At 41.4% G+C, this 17936-nt stretch overlaps 1 protein-coding gene and 1 non-coding gene across 2 annotated transcripts; one reads left to right on the plus strand and one right to left on the minus strand.

Annotated features, from left to right (window-relative positions):
* Positions 1 to 9345: 9345 nt before the first annotated feature.
* LOC131234665 (vacuolar iron transporter homolog 2-like) lies at positions 9346 to 9944 on the minus strand. The gene has a single exon (XM_058231585.1). It carries the CDS (start codon positions 9942 to 9944, stop codon positions 9468 to 9470), a length of 477 nt encoding a protein of 158 aa, XP_058087568.1. The 3' UTR covers positions 9346 to 9467.
* Positions 9945 to 17415: 7471 nt separating this feature from the next.
* On the plus strand, positions 17416 to 17520 carry LOC131235929 (small nucleolar RNA snoR99). The gene has a single exon (XR_009166441.1). It is a non-coding gene; the product is annotated as a small nucleolar RNA snoR99 (small nucleolar RNA).
* The last annotated feature ends 416 nt before the right edge of the window (positions 17521 to 17936 follow it).

Genomic DNA, 17936 nt, shown 5'->3' on the forward strand with positions numbered 1-17936 from the left:
CGGTGGGCCACCTAATGAACCGCCAAAATCTCACACACATGGCACAAAATCCTAATCCCATGAGTAGGCATCACATTTCGGTTCTTAAACAATTAGATCAAGCATCTCATCAAACTAATAAGCAGGCCAAGCATTACTAAAAAATAAAAGATGGATAATCCATAATGAGGGATTCTATAGTGATACATGCATGTCGTAATGCTTGGGAAGGCATTTACTGACATGTTAATTTATACATGCGAATTAGCATGCTGTGAGCAAGACTGGCAAACTCGAGGTACACCATAGGGATGAGCCATATCCAAAAATCAAGGCGACCAGTGCCTTAAAAAGGGACAGTTTGGATGGAGCAATGGTGCACATATAAAAGGTGAAACTCACAACAAAATGGACGGCTGCAGTTGTCCAATCACCATGACCTTTTGGCCTCAAATCATCTACATTGTGGCCCACCAGACCAACAATCTCAATTGCATTACATGTTTGCACATGTAGGGTGAGGACGGAACTGCATAGAACTTCTAAGACATGCTTACGCATTTCATCGAATAGTTGGCACGCAAAAATGGTGGGACTTCACTGATTATGTGTTTGGATGTTGAATTGGATTTCAAAATTTCAAAATTTACAAATCTTAAATCTTCTGATTTCAAAAACATTGTATATTATCTCTTGAAAGTTTCTGCAGAGTGATAGAAACGATTCGGTGCGGCGTTTCTCGGAGAGAAGCAGAGAGAGAAGGCGCGAAAAATCCAAGATGGAAGGAAAGAGAGATGCAAGGAGGGAAGGAAAGAGAGAAAGGAGAGAAATCTGTGAAGGAGGTAAGGGAATCAAGAGAGAGAGAGAGAGAGAGCCCGAGGGATTTTTGGATGGGATTTTTGGCCTTTTTTTTCTTTTTAATCGGGGTTGACTTGTACAGGACCTAACAACGTGTAATGCGCCGTGAACTTCCTCACTCATGGGCCCTACAGTGTCAGCCAATCAGAAACTAACATGATTAGTCCGTCTTTTTCCTCGTCCGGGGGGGGGGTAGGACGCAATCCACGTCCAAAAAATAGCGGGATTGAGGGCCACACTTGCAAATTCATGGGCTATTGGGTCCTAATTTTACATGTTTTGTACATTGTGGGGGGTTTTTGTGTTAAAATTTATTATAAGGATTGCAATGTTGAAAGTTCTCTGTTTTTCATGGGTGATTGCGTAGGCGAACTCGGGGAGTCTAGCTTACTTGTTGATGCTTGAAATTCAGGGAGTCTACCTTGCTTGTTGATGCTTGAAATGCTCGTTCCTACTCCACATTAGCATTGCCTGTCAGCACTAAGCAATTTGATAGGTGATTTGCAATTGTATCGAATTTGGTTTTCAGCCTTCATCTCAATTATTGGATACTGTTGGGGATTTGAGCTGCGGAATCACACAGATCTAGATCTAAGATAGCAATTCAATAGTAGCAAGCAATCACAGAAGAACACAATGTTTTAACATGGAAAACCCTTGCGAAAAAAATTCATGACACAAAGCAACAGAAGTCCACTATGAAATAGAAATTACAAGAGAGAGAGGACTTACCCAATTCAAATAACCTTGAATCTCACCCTTGCTACACCCTTTGATAACCCTAGAACCCTTTAGAAAGCTTTAGAATATCTTAGAATTGCCCTAGGGACCCCTATTTTTAGTTTAGGAAACTTCCCTTTTGCACCCTTGCGAAAGGTGATACAAAATCCGTAGTCCGCATCAAATTCGGAAACGAATTTGTGTAACTACGACCGGTCGAGCGGATCCCATGACTGGTCGAGCACTTCGGACTCAAAAAACTGATGCTCGTTGGAGTTTGAGTCGAGTGGGCCACGACTGGTCGTGCAACTCCCACGACCGGTAGAGCCAGTCCCTCGACCGGTCGTGCATGGTAAAAATATTATATTTAAGACATCTGACAACAATCTCTACCATGTCTTCAATCTTTAACCATGTAGCTTCATGACCTCTTCTCTTATTTCTGTATTGCATCATAGCTTCAATCAACGCTTCTTGTGCACACTCCGTCCTTCTTTTACGCTATCGCCAAGCCCAGAGAAGTTGCAAATAACTTGAATTTCTCTGTAGGAACGACCTTGGTGAGCATGTCTGCTGGATTCACGTTGGTGTGAATCTTTTCTAATGTGACGCCTCCTTCCTCAAGCACCTGTCGAATAAAGTGGTGACGAACATCAATGTATTTATTACATGAGTGATAAACAGAATTTTTAGCCAAATTGATAGTGCTCTCGCTATCACAGTTAACCGGCACGGCCTCCTGCTGAAGTCCCTATTGATTTATCATGTCTATGAGCCAAACACCTTCTTAAACACTTCCGTCACTACCATATATTCTGCTTCAGTCGTGGAAAGAGCCACCATGGACTGAAGCTTCGACATCCAACTGATTGCTACACCTGCTAGTACAAACGAGTATCCTGAAGTAGACTTCCTGGAATCTATACTGCCTGTGTAGTCAGAATCCACATACCCAACCAACTTTGTCCCTGTTTTCTCAAAAGTTAAGACGTAGTCTTTCGTACCTTGAATGTATCAAAGTAGCCATTTCACCGCTTCCCAATGTTGCTTGCCGGGGTTTGACATGAATTTACTCATAACACAGACTGCCTGTGAAATATCTGATCTCGTACAGACCATGACTTACATTAAACTGCCAACCGCATTCGAATAAGGCACATGAGACATAACCTGCTTTTCCTCATTAAATTTAGGACATTATTCTGAGGAAAGCTTGAAGTGAGCCGCGTGGGAAACACTCACCGGCTTTGCCTGATCTATCTCATACTTGATGAATACCTTTTCAAGGTATTCTGCTTGTGATAACCAAAGCCTGCTCCTCTTCCTGTCTCTATGAATATTTATGCCGAGAACCCTCTTTGCAGCCCCCAGATCTTTCATCTTGAATGTCCCTGAAAACTGAGTCTTCAATACGTTGATTTCAGACATATCATGACAGGCGATCAACATATCATCAACATAAAGTACTAGGATGATGAATTTTTCATCACTTAGTGTCTTGTAATAGACACAGTGATCCTAGGCGATTGTTTCAGGCCGTATAATGACCTCATTAACTTGCAAACCTTTTTCTCTGCCTCTTTAACTTCGTAGCCCTCTGGTTGCTTCATGTAGATCTACTCTTCTAATTCCTCATGTAGGAATGCAGTCTTCACATTCATCTGTTCCAGCTCGAGATCGTATTGAGCAACTAGTGTCAACACGAATCTGATAGATACCTGCTTTACCACTGGTGCGAATATCTCTGTGAAGTCAATTCCTTCTTTCTGAGCATAACCCTTCGCTACCAACATTGCTTTGTATCTATCCTGTTTCCTTTTGAATAACCACTTGCATCCGATCGCTTTACAACTCACAGGAAGCTCCACCAGCTCTCATGTGTGATTTTTATGTAATGCCTTCTACTTTTCTGCATCAGGCTCATCAAGAGCCTCTGAATAGTAGACGGGTCCCCCTCATCTGTAATGAGGGCATATGCAATATTAGAACCGTCCATGTATTTTTCCGGTAACCTGCGATCACGTGGTGGATTCCTTCTCACAGGTGGCTGCTCCACCTGATCATATACATCTGTCTTCGCATCTGTCTCTGCCTGAGTATCATCTATGTCAATCTAGACGTCTACGATTAGCCTTTCTGGTTTCTCTTGCTCCTTTTGATCATTCTTGTGAAATAGAGAGCTTTCGTCGAATCTAACATCACGGCTAGTGATGACCTTGCGTGTAACCTTGTCGAATAACTTGTAATCTTTCACACTAATGTCATAGCTAACAAAGATAACTTTTTGGTTTTATGGTCTAGCTTAACTCTCTCAACTGACGGTACATGAGAGTAAGCCTCACAACCAAATATGCGTACAACTGAGTAGTCAATTTTCTGACCACTCCATACTTCCTTTAGAATTTTACATTCAATTGCCGTTGAAGGAGATCGGTTCACCAAATAACAAGCCGTGTTAATGGCCTCTGTCCATAGTTCGTTGCCCAAGGTAACATTACTTAACATGCATCTAGCCCTCTCTAGGAGAGTCCGATTCATTCGCTCAGCCACACCATTTTGCTTGGGCGTGTGGCACACTGTGTTGTGTCTGATGATCCCTTCATCCTTACAACAATCATTAAACTCAGTGGAAGTAAATTCTTCACCATTATCAGTCCTTAAAACCTTTATTTTTCACCCTAACTGTTTTTCTACCATTGCCTTCCATTGCTTGAATATGGTAAAAACTTTGGATTTACGTTTTATGAAGTAAACCCAAACTTTCCTGGAGTAGTCGTCAATAAATAAAATAAACTATGATGACCCTCCAATGGAAACTTCTGGCGATGACCCCCATACGTCAGAGTACACATAATCAAGCACTCCCTTACAAATATATTTTTCAGATTTAAAAGACAGTCAAGATTGTTTACCATATATACAATGCTTGCATATATCTAAATCAGAATTTTTAAAAGCTGGAATCAAACATCGATCAGAAAGTACCTTCATGTCTCGCTCGCTCATGTGGCCCAGACGAGCATGCCACATACATAGAGACGTAGAGTCTGCAATAGCTGCTGCCACTCCACCTGTTGAAGTGCTCCCAATCAACCTGTAAAGGTTTTCGTGCCTCTGTGCTCTCATTACCACGAGTCACCCTTTTGAAACTTTAAGGATACCATTAATACCAGTGAACTTACACCCTATAGCCTCGACTACACTGAGAGAAATCAGACTTTTCTTCATATCAGGAACGTGCCTGACATCAGCTAAGGTATGCTTCATCCCATCAAACATCTTGATGCTCACCGTGCTAATAGCCACAACATTACAGGCATTATCATTGCCCATAAAAACATATCCACCATTGCATTCCTTGTAACTAGTAAACCAATTCCGATGAGGAGTCATGTGATAAGATGCTCCTATATCAAGTATCCACTCGTCTTTATGATTGTCGTGTAAGTGACCAATCATGGAAATAGACAGAACATCACCACCAGTTGATTCTTCATCAGATGTGACCACATTGGCCTCCTTGGAAGAAACCGCTGAATTTTCTTTCTTCGTTTTAGGATTTCTACAATCCTTCTTCATGTGTCCAGACAACCCACAATTCCAACACTTTAATTTTTCTTTGCCCTTGCCCTTAGATTTGGATCTAGGCCTTGAGGATCCTTTACCTCGCTCAAAATCTCTACCCCTTGTAATCAGTGCGTCGGAAGATGCCCCCATGTCACCGTTTAACTTTCTCATAGCCTTCCCTTAAAGGGCTGAGATAACGGTGTTAACACTTAAGGTTTTATTTGCGATGCACATCGTGTCTCTAAAAGACTCATATGATGTAGGAAGAGAATTCAACAATATACATGCCTGTTCCTCATCTTTGACCACTTCCTCCATATCCAGCAATTTGCACATCAATTTATTAAAGTTGCTGATATGGGCTTTTAGATCTCCACCCTCTGCCATCTTAAAGGTATAACACTGTAGCTTCAAGTGTAGGCGATTTTCAGAGGACTTCTTTGCATAGATGTTCTCTAACTTCGCCCACAAACTAGCCGCAGTTTTCTCCCTCAAAACATTATAGAGAACCTCATCCGTGAGACATAAGCGGATCAAGGTTAAAGCATTACTATCAAGGTTTTCTCATTCATCATCTTTCATGGTAGATTTTCGCTCCTCAAGAGGAGCCTTAATCTCGCCTTGCTTGGTTAATAGGCTAATCATCTTAACCTTCCATAACTTAAAATTATTTTTGCCCGAGTACTTCTGAATATCAAACTTGTCGTTTCCCATTATTACTAATCCTGTAAATTCAGATATGTGCCCCAACGATTGCTTTGATACTACTTGTTGGGGATTTATGCTGCGGAATTACGTAAATCTAGATCTAGGATAGCAATTCAATAGTAACAAGCAATCACAGAAGAACACAATGTTTTTAACGTGGAAAACCCTTATGGGAAAAAACAACGGCACAAAGCGACAAAAATTCACTATGAAATAGAAATTACAAGAGAAAGGACTTACCTGATTCGAACAACCTCGAATCTCACTCTTGCTACATCCTTTGATAACCCTAAAACTCTTTAGAAAGCTTTTTGAATTTTTTAGAATAGCCCTAAGGACCCTTATTTACAGTTTAGGAAACTTCCCTTTCGCACCCTTGCGAAAGGCGACACAGAATTCACGGTCCGCATCAAATTCAGAAACGAATTTGAATAACCACGACCGGTGGAGCGGATTCAACGACTAGTCGAGCATGGTTCACGACCGGTCGAGCACCTCAGATTCAAAAAATTGATGCTCGCTGGAGTTTGAGTCAAGCGGGCCACGACCGGTCGAGCAACTCCCACGACCGGTCGAGCCAGTCCCTCGACCGGTTGTGCACGCGCGTAAAATTCTCAGATTTAAGACATCTGACAACAGATACAACTGAATGATAATCCTAGGCATGCTCTTTTCAGGTCACCAATGTTGACTTCTCTTGTAGCAGGTTTGGCTATTGACAAGAACTTCAATACTCTGGCAGAGCCTGATGGATGATATGTAGGCACTTAGAAATTGCATAGATGTGGTCCAAATTACTCAAACTAAATTGTCTCAATTTAGATGTACAATAAACTGAGAATTATGATTATTTGATATCTGACCATTGGATCGGCAGACATTTATTGAATGGTTAAAAGTGAAAAATATCCAATGGACCAATTTCTAAGAAGCTGAATTGAATAAGAGATCAGGATTACTGAACCAATATGATTTTAGGACTGTGACTTGGGGCTTGTTTGGATGTACGTAATATTGACCATCAACTGTCTACTGCAGACTGCAGGAGGTTAGTGGGCCAAATGAAGATTTATCACCTAAAACTTTGGGTGGGAGATTGCGTCAGATATGCCACAAAATGATGGTTTCAACTTTCATCTCCAACCATGGTTTTGTCAGTGTGTACAAAGCCCGTCTATATTGACCTTCTCAATTTAGGGGCACCCTTAAAAAGGGCATTTTCACCCGTCTCATTGCATTTTGGATGCACTTTCATAAATCCAATCTGATTTTGTCAAAATGTGACACAAAAAACCTGACTACTAGCTGAAACGAGTACACGAATGAGAAAAATGGATTTGTGTAAACCACCTCCGTGGGAGGTATGTCTGAAAGGGCATTCACACATGCAACTCTTTAGTGTCTAATATCAAGCAACCTACCTTGCCAGAGCATCAGATAATTCCCTTCTGCAATTGGGGTGGTAAGCATTTATTTTTTGGGACCTGTGGCAGAGTTTGATTTTGGTGCCCAACAGTGAGAAATTGTACAGCTACATCCAAGTAAAACTGAGCCGTCTAAATTGTGTGACCCTCAATTCAGATGGAACCGATGATATGCGACTTTTACATTTGTCTAATTATCCACTGCAGATGATTAGTGATGCTTTAGTTTGCATCGACAATATTATGAAATCTCATCGTATCTATATTCAAGTGGGGGATATCATGATTTTTAGTGTGACCAAACTGACAATAAGCAAACCTCAACTTTTGGATTAGTGGGTCTTGTAATTTGGACGGTTTTATTTAAGCAATCATAGGTCAAAGTAGATAATTTTTGAGTGCTCCTGTATCAACTGCCATGAGCACTGCTTTTAAAACTGCGTGTCGAGCCAGCAAACATCGCATTCTATGCTTTTAAAACTGCGTGTCGAGCTAGCAAACAACGCATTCTATCTGCCAAGTTTTTGTATATCCATTTTTCCAGACCATTTTAGGGCTTGGTCCCGAAAATTAAACAGAACCAAATCTCAGGTGGACCACACCACAGGAAAGTAACAGTGGTGATTGAACACTCACCATTAAAAACTTCCCAGGGCGCACTGCAAGCAGATAATCCAACCTGTTAACTTGATGCAAAACATTTGTGGCCTACAAAAAGTTTTTATGGTCATTCAACACTATTTCAAGTGATGTGATCCACAGGAGATGTAGATCTGCTTCTTTTTTTGGGATAACTTGGTAAAATGAGCTGGAAATAGGGATGGCCAGCATGGATATACAATCCAATCATCAAGGTGGCCCCCACACACAGTTAGGGTAACACCTAATCCGCTCCCCTACCGATGGACTCGGTTTGCGTAGAGTAGCACCCGGTGCCGTGTGGTGCTGGAAAAGCTCTGTGGGCCACCATGATGTATTTGTTTTATCCGTGCCGTCTATCCATTTTTCCAGCTTATTTTATGGCAGAGTCCAATGAGACAGTTATAAATATCAGGTGGATTACACTACATGAAGCAGTGTTAATTGAACACCCACCATTAAAAGCCTGGTGCTCATTGTAATGTTTCTTTGCCATAATCTAACCCGTTGATTAGTTCAAAGAGACCAGGATGGAAGGAAAACAAAAATATTATATACGATGAAAGGAAAACACAAATATTACTTGGATCAAAAACTTTTGTAGCACCTGAGAAGTTTTTAATAGTGGGCGTTCAATCAACCCTGTTTCCTGTGGTGTGCTCCTCCTTGGATTTGGATCTGCCTTATTTTTGGGTTCATGGGCCAAAATGAGTGGTCAAAAATGGTTGGACGGCATGGATAAAGCATATACATCATGGTGGGCCCACAGAGCTTTTCCAGCACGACATAGCAGGGCGTGGGTGCTGCGTGCGTCTTATGTGTCCGTGGTGGTCGACCCGAGAATGAAGTGAAGAGGTGAATCGTACCACACGTGCTAACATCTGATACGTACTTCCGATTCCCCACTCATCGGAAGTGGATTATCCTAGATACAGGATCGTGGCTTGTTTACCCTGATGATAGCCATCAAATGGGCCAGGCCTCTTACATGCATGATACGTTGACACATGAGCCACGACCAATCCCTTCAATATAGCGAGTGGTTTTTACCTTTATCTGCAACAAAATGAATATTCTCTCTTACGGCATAACATATAGACCGTATATCGGCACAGTGGGGGCCATGCTGACTATTCTGATGATAGGAACCGTCCATTTTCTGCAAATCAATTTGTTCTAACTTAAGAAGCTTAATCTCAAGGGATGATTTGGACAAGGAAAAGAAAATTTTCAATGGTATTCATTCAATCATAAAAATCAAAGGATAGAATCATCACTGAAAAACAGTTTATTTATGTTGTTTAAAGATAAAATGAACTATTTAAATAACAAGATCGATCATCTCGACATGTTGTCTCTTGTAGCTTGCAACAGACGATCCTACGTGGCCACAGAAGTAAAACAAACTCCTCTCTCTGTACTCGTACTGATTGATGTTAATAGCAGTATTATTTCTGTCTGAAAAAGAAGAAAAAAACAGAAAAATAATATGAAGAAGACAATTACATAAACAAACAGTAGATCCACCCTCCAATATCATACGATAGAAAGAAGAGAAGGATACCTTTTTTACTACCCAAGAGAAAGAGACTGAAACAACTTCATTAAGCCAAAATTCATAAGCATTGCAAACCAACCTTCCACCATTACCATCAAACAACATCTCCCTATTGGCTTTCTCCCCAACTTGGCTCTAAGACCTCCAAAGAGCATTAATGCCAAGGTCACTGCTATCACCACCCCTACCACCTTATGTGTCTTCATAAATGCTGCCGTCAGCAGTGGAATCAGCCCACCGATGAAGAAGGCGTGAGCTGACACTGCCGCCGCCTGCATCGGGCTATTCATCTGGGCCACCTCTATATCCAAGTAGACAGCGATGAACTCTCTTATGCCAATGTTACATGCACCCGCAACTAGTCCAATGAACCCATAGAGGATCATGGCTGTTTCGTCCTTTTTCAAATCTTCAATTCCCATCATCAGCAAGGTTGTGGAAACCAGACCTTCGTTGGCTCCTAGTAGGGCAGATCGCAGAGGGAGTGGCATAGTCTCACGAGGTGGAAGGAGCTCCTCAGCCCTTCGTTGGATCCTCGCAGCGGTTTTTGGAACTCTTCGTCCTTTTTATAGCCTCCACGAACCGCCCTTTCAAGCCTCCTAACCTCCTTGTCATGCCTCCGAGCCTTCAATACTCACCAACCTCCTACCCCACGTACCTCCCTTTCAAGCCTCCGAACCTCCTTGTCATGCCTCCGAACCTCCAATATTCACCAACCTGCGACCCCACGAACCTCCCTTTCAAGCCTCCGAACCTCCTTTCAAGCCTCCGAACCTCCAATACTCACAAACCTCCTCCCCCGCGAACGTTCCTTTCAAGCCTCCGAACCTCCTTGTCAAGCCTCCGAACCTCCTTTTCAAGCCTCTGACAAAACCATGACATCAGTTCACAACATCCGACCCATCCATTAGACTAACCCCAAATCTTATCTACAAATTCATGGAATATATCACGTTTGAATGTTGTTATTTATCAATGCCACATTATTTTCCTGGTTTGGCCACTGATCAATGATGATTTGGGCCATACCATACGAAACAGTGGGGATTGGACACCTAGGGTGATATAATTTGTTTTTTTATTTTTTATTTTTATATCAGGATGATATTTCTTCCTACAGTTTATTGAAGTGGTAATAACCCTATGAACGGTTTGGCTGGCATACAGGCATGATGGTCAGATTCAAGAAGGTTTCAACAGTGGACAATTTTGTTGCGGTTGTTTTGTTAGTGTGGCCCACCTGTGTTCGATCTGTCTGATTTTTAGAATACTCTCCTATTCTGGTCTTTCAAATTAGATAGATGGAATAGATTTATCACATACATCTCTGTGGGACCCACACAACCCCGGCCCAGGTATATGACCGTGCAGAGGCTATCCGCCATCCACGCACGGAGGTATTCCTGTGCCCCCTCTTGTCCAAAGCTGTGTAGGGCCCACATAGATGCCCATGGAAGATCCACTTCCTTCATCAATTTATGATGGGACATGAGGCTAAAAATCATGCAGATCCAGAACTCATATGGGTCATACCCCACGAAACAGCATTGGAAACTTTGTGGGGACCACAAAAGTTTTGTATCAGGATGATATTTGTGCCTACAATTTATCTGAGTGGTAATAACCCTATGAACGGTTTTGGATGGCATATAAACATCATGGCCAGCTCCAGTGCAACGGTCGACATATCCGCTCCCACTGTCTCATTTATTGTGAGCAACCTGAGTTTTGGATCTGTGGTTGCAGCATGTAGGGGCTGTGTACTCTCCTTTGGTTGCGCTTGTGAGACTACCTTATGGACCCACTTGTTGTATATATTTCATATCCATGCCATCCATCAAGTGGTCCAAACCATCATACAGCGGGGGTCCAAAACTGAAACAAATCCAAAGGGACAATGGGAATTGACGCCGTCATTTAAAAAAATCTTGGGCTCACCATGATTTCCATCCATCCTTCTTTCCAATCATTTTAGGCAGTGAGCCAACAAACACATCAGATCCAAATTCCAAGTGGCCCACGTCACAACAAATAGTGGGATTGAGGCCCACACTTGCAAATTCATGGGCTATTGGGTCGTACTTTTGCCGGGGACCCTCGGAATTCTTCTGTTACACATTTTCACTGTCTACCTAGGACAGCGAGTGGGGCCCACTGCCCTTAGTATGATGTATGTGTTGTATATATTGGATGCCTTCGAGTGGGCCCACATGCCATGAGATTCGTTATGATGTATGTGTTGTATATGCTGCTGCACATTAGTTTTGGGCAGCCCATGTGACTCATTTTGATGCACTTGACTTGGGTCCACACCACAAAGTCCTTAGCGTTGGGGCCAAATGGTAAGGCCTGTTTACCAAAAAATGGAACCGTTAGGGCCCAACAGGGGTTGAAATTATGGGCTGATGTGCGGGCCACATGTAGAACCCAAACGTGGTGCCTCACAATGTGTTGTCCATCTAATTATTGTATGTTGTCAATACTTGGGGTCCTTCTCTTTGTATACATGGTGAGATATGTGGTGTGATATTATGTTTCTATTATGCACATTTGGCAATGTAAGTGTAATACATTATTCCTTTGACAGTCCAAGGGCTTATGCATTTGTGTTTTTGGATTACAAAGGGTCCACACTTAGTGGAGCCCAATCCTTGATACATATGAATGCTTAACTCATGATGTTGGATCACACCAACCGCATGGACCACTTGGATGAAGGTTTTGTATGTCGTTAATGTTGATGATGACATTGTAACATGCTATAGTAGTTGGATAAATGGAAGCATACTTTAGTAAGCAAATTCATGGGGCTTGGGTTCTTGATGGAGTAGGCCCACATATGGGCTTCGGCCTTAGGTGAGACCATTAGTGGCAAATGGGAAAGTGATATAGAATGCAAGCCCAATGGGTAAATAACGGAGCTAAACTATTGGACTTATAGGCCATTTTTGTTGAAAGCCCAAGTAAGCCCATGAATATTGGAATTGGACACTAGAAGATTGAAAAAGGTGTTATGTTTGGATACATGGATGTTGGTTTGGATTTTATTCCTTAATGAGGAGAAGTAGGGTAAGACTAGACCCATGAGCTCCATCTTCATTCCTTCACATGTGAAAGGTAGTATGCTGGCATGATCGTGATTTGACTACATGAGCATATATCCATGGAGCATCATTGTTGGTGGACTGGTTATGTGGCGGCCAAGACAATACACGGATCACCACGAAGGATATGTGTTCGCGGAAGAAGATGTGGCACCCATGATGAATCAACTATTAACTACGGAGATGATTAAGTTTCCCCAACCAAAGTGCCCTGAAGTAGGGAAGACAAAAGAAAGAAACTATTGCATTATCATCGCATGCTTGGTCACTGAACTGAAGATTGCTACACTATTAAGAATGTACTTCATAAAATGATTGATAGATGGGGAATTGTAGTAGAAAAGGATAATGAACGAGGTAGGAAGGCTGTGACAAACACCATATTTGTACATGATATACCTGATGTATTACTTTGCGCCTTCCTTCTAAAAATGTTTAATTTGCAGGTCGGGGATGGGAATACAGAGTCAACCAAAGAACTACTAGAAATTCAAGAGGATACAGAAAACAAAAATCGATGAAAGATTCTATAAAAGAAATTATTGTACAAGGTATGACTTAAAATTTCTTGGTGGGTTACCACGGCTATGCACGTAAGCTTGGCAGAGATATGGAATGAAGGCTATGTCCTAGGGGGGTGATTATGAACAAATAAAATTTACACATTTTAAAATACAATTGCCTACTTAAATTAATCTCCAATTAAAGTTAAGTAATGCAATTAATTCTAAGGCTTTCAAGCCAATAGAATGTCCAAATAACATATACTACAAATAATGCAACATGTTAAACAAATAGTCTATAAACATGATAGTGTATATGTGTGTGTGGGATGTAGTGCCTATCAACTTCTAACATTCATTTAATTATGTATATATATTATTCAACAAAAAATCACATAAGCATAATTAAACAAGTGCTCAAAAGACAATCCTAAACATAAGCATGTATAGTGGTTTAGTTTTCCTATTGTATTCTTAGCGGATGCACTCAACCCATGAGTGTCCTGAATTTCACTATCGAAAATTTTAAATTAAGTTTGCATCTAACGTTCACAATCTACACAAGGACCGGCTCCCTCGGAGACTTACATGGCTTTCAATAGGCTTGCCACGAACCTCAGTCCTAGTTCAAGAACCTATGTTTATTCCCGTCAGATGCTCCCACCGAGACTAACAGATAAATGCCCATGTTCGGTGGCTTACACAAGGACTTTGGTTTAGGTCTTATATAAGAATCATAGTTTTATACAAGAGACTAATCAAGCTTGACAATCAAACTCTTACACTCAATCCTATACAAGGAAGGAGTGTACATGAACTCTATAAATGACAACCTTAATTACTTGTCGAATTGAGCCCGGCCCGTTGATGTTTCGATTTTGAGTTGCTTCTTTAAAGCTCCTATGCTTGAATTCTCCCTTCAAATGCTCCCCCCAATAATGATGCTAATGCATCGCCAATGCTTCAGCTCCAAGATCAAATACATTGCATGTGATGCTCCTTTAAGGTGACCAAGGTGATAGGAGGTTGGATGAATCTCCTACAACTACTGAAAATGTTGTAATCATAGAAAATTCACCTACATGGGTGTTTTAGAGGGTGGAAATCAAGTTCATCTTTTTCAATGAGGTTAGAATCCTCTTTCAAGTGATGAATCATAAGAAATATAATTTAGACCTCATGAACTTAGAGGCTTAGGATGAGAGATATGATCATGGAATCACCTAAGCTTCTATTGCACCAAAAGCCCATGATAATTCTCAATAACTGAATGCCATTTTATAAGAAACCGATTTACAACAATTATAAAACGGCTAGTTAACGACTCTTTCAATGGAATTGAAAGTGTTGGGGGCCTTGCACAAAACCTTAGGATCTAGCCTCCCAGAATAAACCAAAATTATGGGATAATAAAGCAATGAAATAAATCAAAGCACAAATCACACAACACAAGAGATTTTTACGTGGAAAACCCTCAAAGAGGTAAAAACCACGGGACCTCATCCAGATCAACAATCCGCTATGAAGTAGAACGTTACAGCCTTCTTCACTCACGCAGGAGTGGATAAACAATAAGAGAATAGAAGAAAAATGGAGAGATCTCACCAATTACAAGGACGTAGAAGTGCTGAGATATCAAGTGCACAATAGATCACCTCTATGAGCATAACCTCCCTTCCACAAGTTTCCCCTCTCTCTCTCTTTCTCTTTCTCTCTCTCTCTCACCTTTGATAGCCTTAGACCCTTTAGCAAACCCTTACAAAGCTTTAGGAAACCCTCTTGTATTGCCTAGAAAAGCCCTAGGTACCCCTATTTATAGTTTAGGATTGCGAAAGGGCCTCGGATTTCTGCAGTTCGCATAAGATCCGGACTCAAATCTGCGTAAGCTCGACTGGTCATGGGAAGTCCTCGACCAGTCGAGCGGCACCCTCGACCGATTGAGCACATCCCACGACTGGTCGAGCACCTCGAAAATCTAAAACCACAACTCACTGGAAAACGAGTCGAACCAATCCACGACTGGTCGTGCACCAACCCTCGACCGGTCGAGTGGTCGTGCCTGGGGAAAAAACTCCATCAGAAAGACCCTTCGATGGGATCGAAGATCCTTCGATGCGATCGAATAGTTCGTCAATCCTATTAAGAAAATTTAAAATTTTATCTAATGGTTGTTAAACTCATTCTTCGATATGATCGAGTGTAAACTGGGCACTATTGGGAACGGTTGTGAGCTCTTGTTGTAAGTAAACAACATCACTCCTTTTCTTTGAAAGTTTAGATTCTTCGAGCTCCATTTTACTCACATTCTCAGCAATACTCACCTGGATCTCGCTCAATCTCAATTCTTCATCTTGCCTATACGCTTCAAGAATAACAATTTTCTCATTAATTGAAGCTAGTATTTGCTTAGAAACTTTATCTTATTCTTAAAGAGAATCATGCTCCCTTTGGCATTCAGAGATAAGTGAAAATCTTTTAGAGATCTCATCATTAAGAAGGGATCATTCTTCTTGGTGATACAATGTCTCTGGTGATATTTCTATGCTATGAGTTGATTCTAATCGCTAAAGAGAGTCTATAGACACTGGAAATCGGCGCCCACGCTGATTTGTATGTTATGTTTTTTGGTGGTGGGGGTGATTAAGCTGATTTGTGGATGTTGGAGTCGCCACTAGCCAATTAATCATAGAATCCCATGGTCGGCTAGAACCCACAGAATACATAAGGTTGGAGAAATCTAGAGACTCTCCTACTTTAGATTGGCTCCTGGTCTGCGATCTGGGATTCCGGGTAAGGGACCTTGGTTACAAAGAGGGAAGGTATTAGGCACCCTCTCTGCCCGTACGAACGTACGGTCTCTACTTTGTGTGGTAAGACAATCTCAAGGGATGGATGATGTGGTCGAGATAGGATTAGGCACACACATGGATTTTTGATGCAGCAAGATCCGAGATTTCGACAAGCTACAAAGCATACGTCCAACGACGTGTCTAGATGGCAGATGTGATTATGCTTATGCAAAGAGATAAGAAAAATGGACTAGATCACTAGAATTTTCTGATATAACGGGATCCGATGTCTTTCTCCCAGAGTTCCACTACCAAAAAATCGAGTAAAGGCTATGGACTTTGAAAGCTTTTAGCTACGGATTAAATCCGTAGCTAAAGCCTAATTGATCTGTAGCTAAAGCGTACCTCCTCACCTAAATCGTATTAAACATAAGCTGGTGCTTAAGGGGCTCCATGGGGTCCATTGGAATATATGTGTTTGATCTAAGCCGTCCATCAATTCTGATATATAATTTCAGTGGATGAGCTCAAAAATTATGTAGATTAAATGTGTAAGTGGACCACACCATAAGAAATAATAAAAATTAAATTTCTACTGTTAATATGTTGTGTGGTCTCCTTAATGATTCGATCTGACTCATTTTTTGTATCAGCACTTAAAATAATAATTTAAAATTAATGGACGGAGTGGATATATAAAATGCATCACAGTGGGCCCCACGGTCCTAAAACCCAAACATCCCAGAGGGACTGTCGGTCACGCGCCCCTCCAAAACCCAAAACGCCCTCCCAAAACCTAAAACCCATCCGTCCGCCCTTTTCTCCCATGCGCAGCAGACGAAAACCTTTCTTCATCTCTCTCTCTCGCACTCAGCCTCTCTCTTTCCCTTACCCTCTCTCGATCTCCCGCTCTCCCTAACCCTCTCTCCTTGTCTCTTGGCCGCATTCCCCTCTCTCTGTTTTGAAAACCCCCTTTCGCCGCAAGAAGGAGAAGAAGAAGGAGAAGGAGAAGAAGAAGAAGAAGCACGGTTAGTTTCTCTCTCTCTCTCTCTCTCTCTCTCTCTCTCTCTCTCTCTCTCTCTCTCTCTCTCTCTCTTTGTTGTGTTTGGATGCTCAATCCCTATGATTCCCTATGAATGGAAACTGATCATGTCACCTTGAATCCTTCAATCCCTATGCATTCTTTCAATCTTTCAATCCGCATTCCCCTCTCTCTGTTTCTGAAATCTAAAAATGCTTTGTGGGCTCCACCATAATATGTGTATGTAGGCCATTCATTTTTTCCAGCTCATTTTAGGGCCAAATCTCAGGTGGACCACACCATAGGAAATTGTGGTGATTGAACGCCCACCATTAAATACTTCCTAAGGTCATAAGAATCCCTCATTTTGTGATTTTTGATTATTTTTTTTCTAAGGTGTGTTTTTGAATCTGTTGTCATATACACAATAACGTTTGTGTATGTGCTTGTTTACTTTTTTTACATTGTGGGTTATTCTATAGATGGGTAGTTGAGTGTATGTAGTATTGAGACTAAAACGTTTGCCCCATTGGCTGATATGTTGTGTGCCTCATGGGCTGAACATGTCCCTTACATAGGACTCCCATCCGATTCACTTTGTTAGCTAATTTCTATCTGGTATTTAGTTAATCATAGACGATGGGATGTTTCATTTTCTGTTTTGTTTGTTTAATTGATACTCTGGTAGTGCATGCTTGATACACAAGCACATTGAATGAATTGTGGAGTTGTGAGTTGGTTCTATTGAGCATTTCTAGCTCTTTTTCATCTACTATAGTTTTTCTAGTGTTTTTCATTTCTGACCATCCAATATTGTCCCTCCTATCCAATGATCAGGTACCCAAATAAGAATGATTGTTGTTCATGATGGATCTAAATTGGCACATGGATCATCTACTACCCTCTGCCAGAGTATCAAAGTTTTCTCTTTGGGTTGTTTTACACGCTGTCCGTGTGCATTTGATCTGATAATCCAATAAAATCTGATCAAAATAGAGGAAAGATGCTTGTGGATGTGTGAGATTCGTTTAACCCACATTGTAATTGTGTGAGATTCAGTTCAATT

The sequence above is a fragment of the Magnolia sinica genome, chromosome 19 (genome assembly GCF_029962835.1).
Source record: "Magnolia sinica isolate HGM2019 chromosome 19, MsV1, whole genome shotgun sequence".
NCBI classification, from domain to species: domain Eukaryota; kingdom Viridiplantae; phylum Streptophyta; class Magnoliopsida; order Magnoliales; family Magnoliaceae; genus Magnolia; species Magnolia sinica.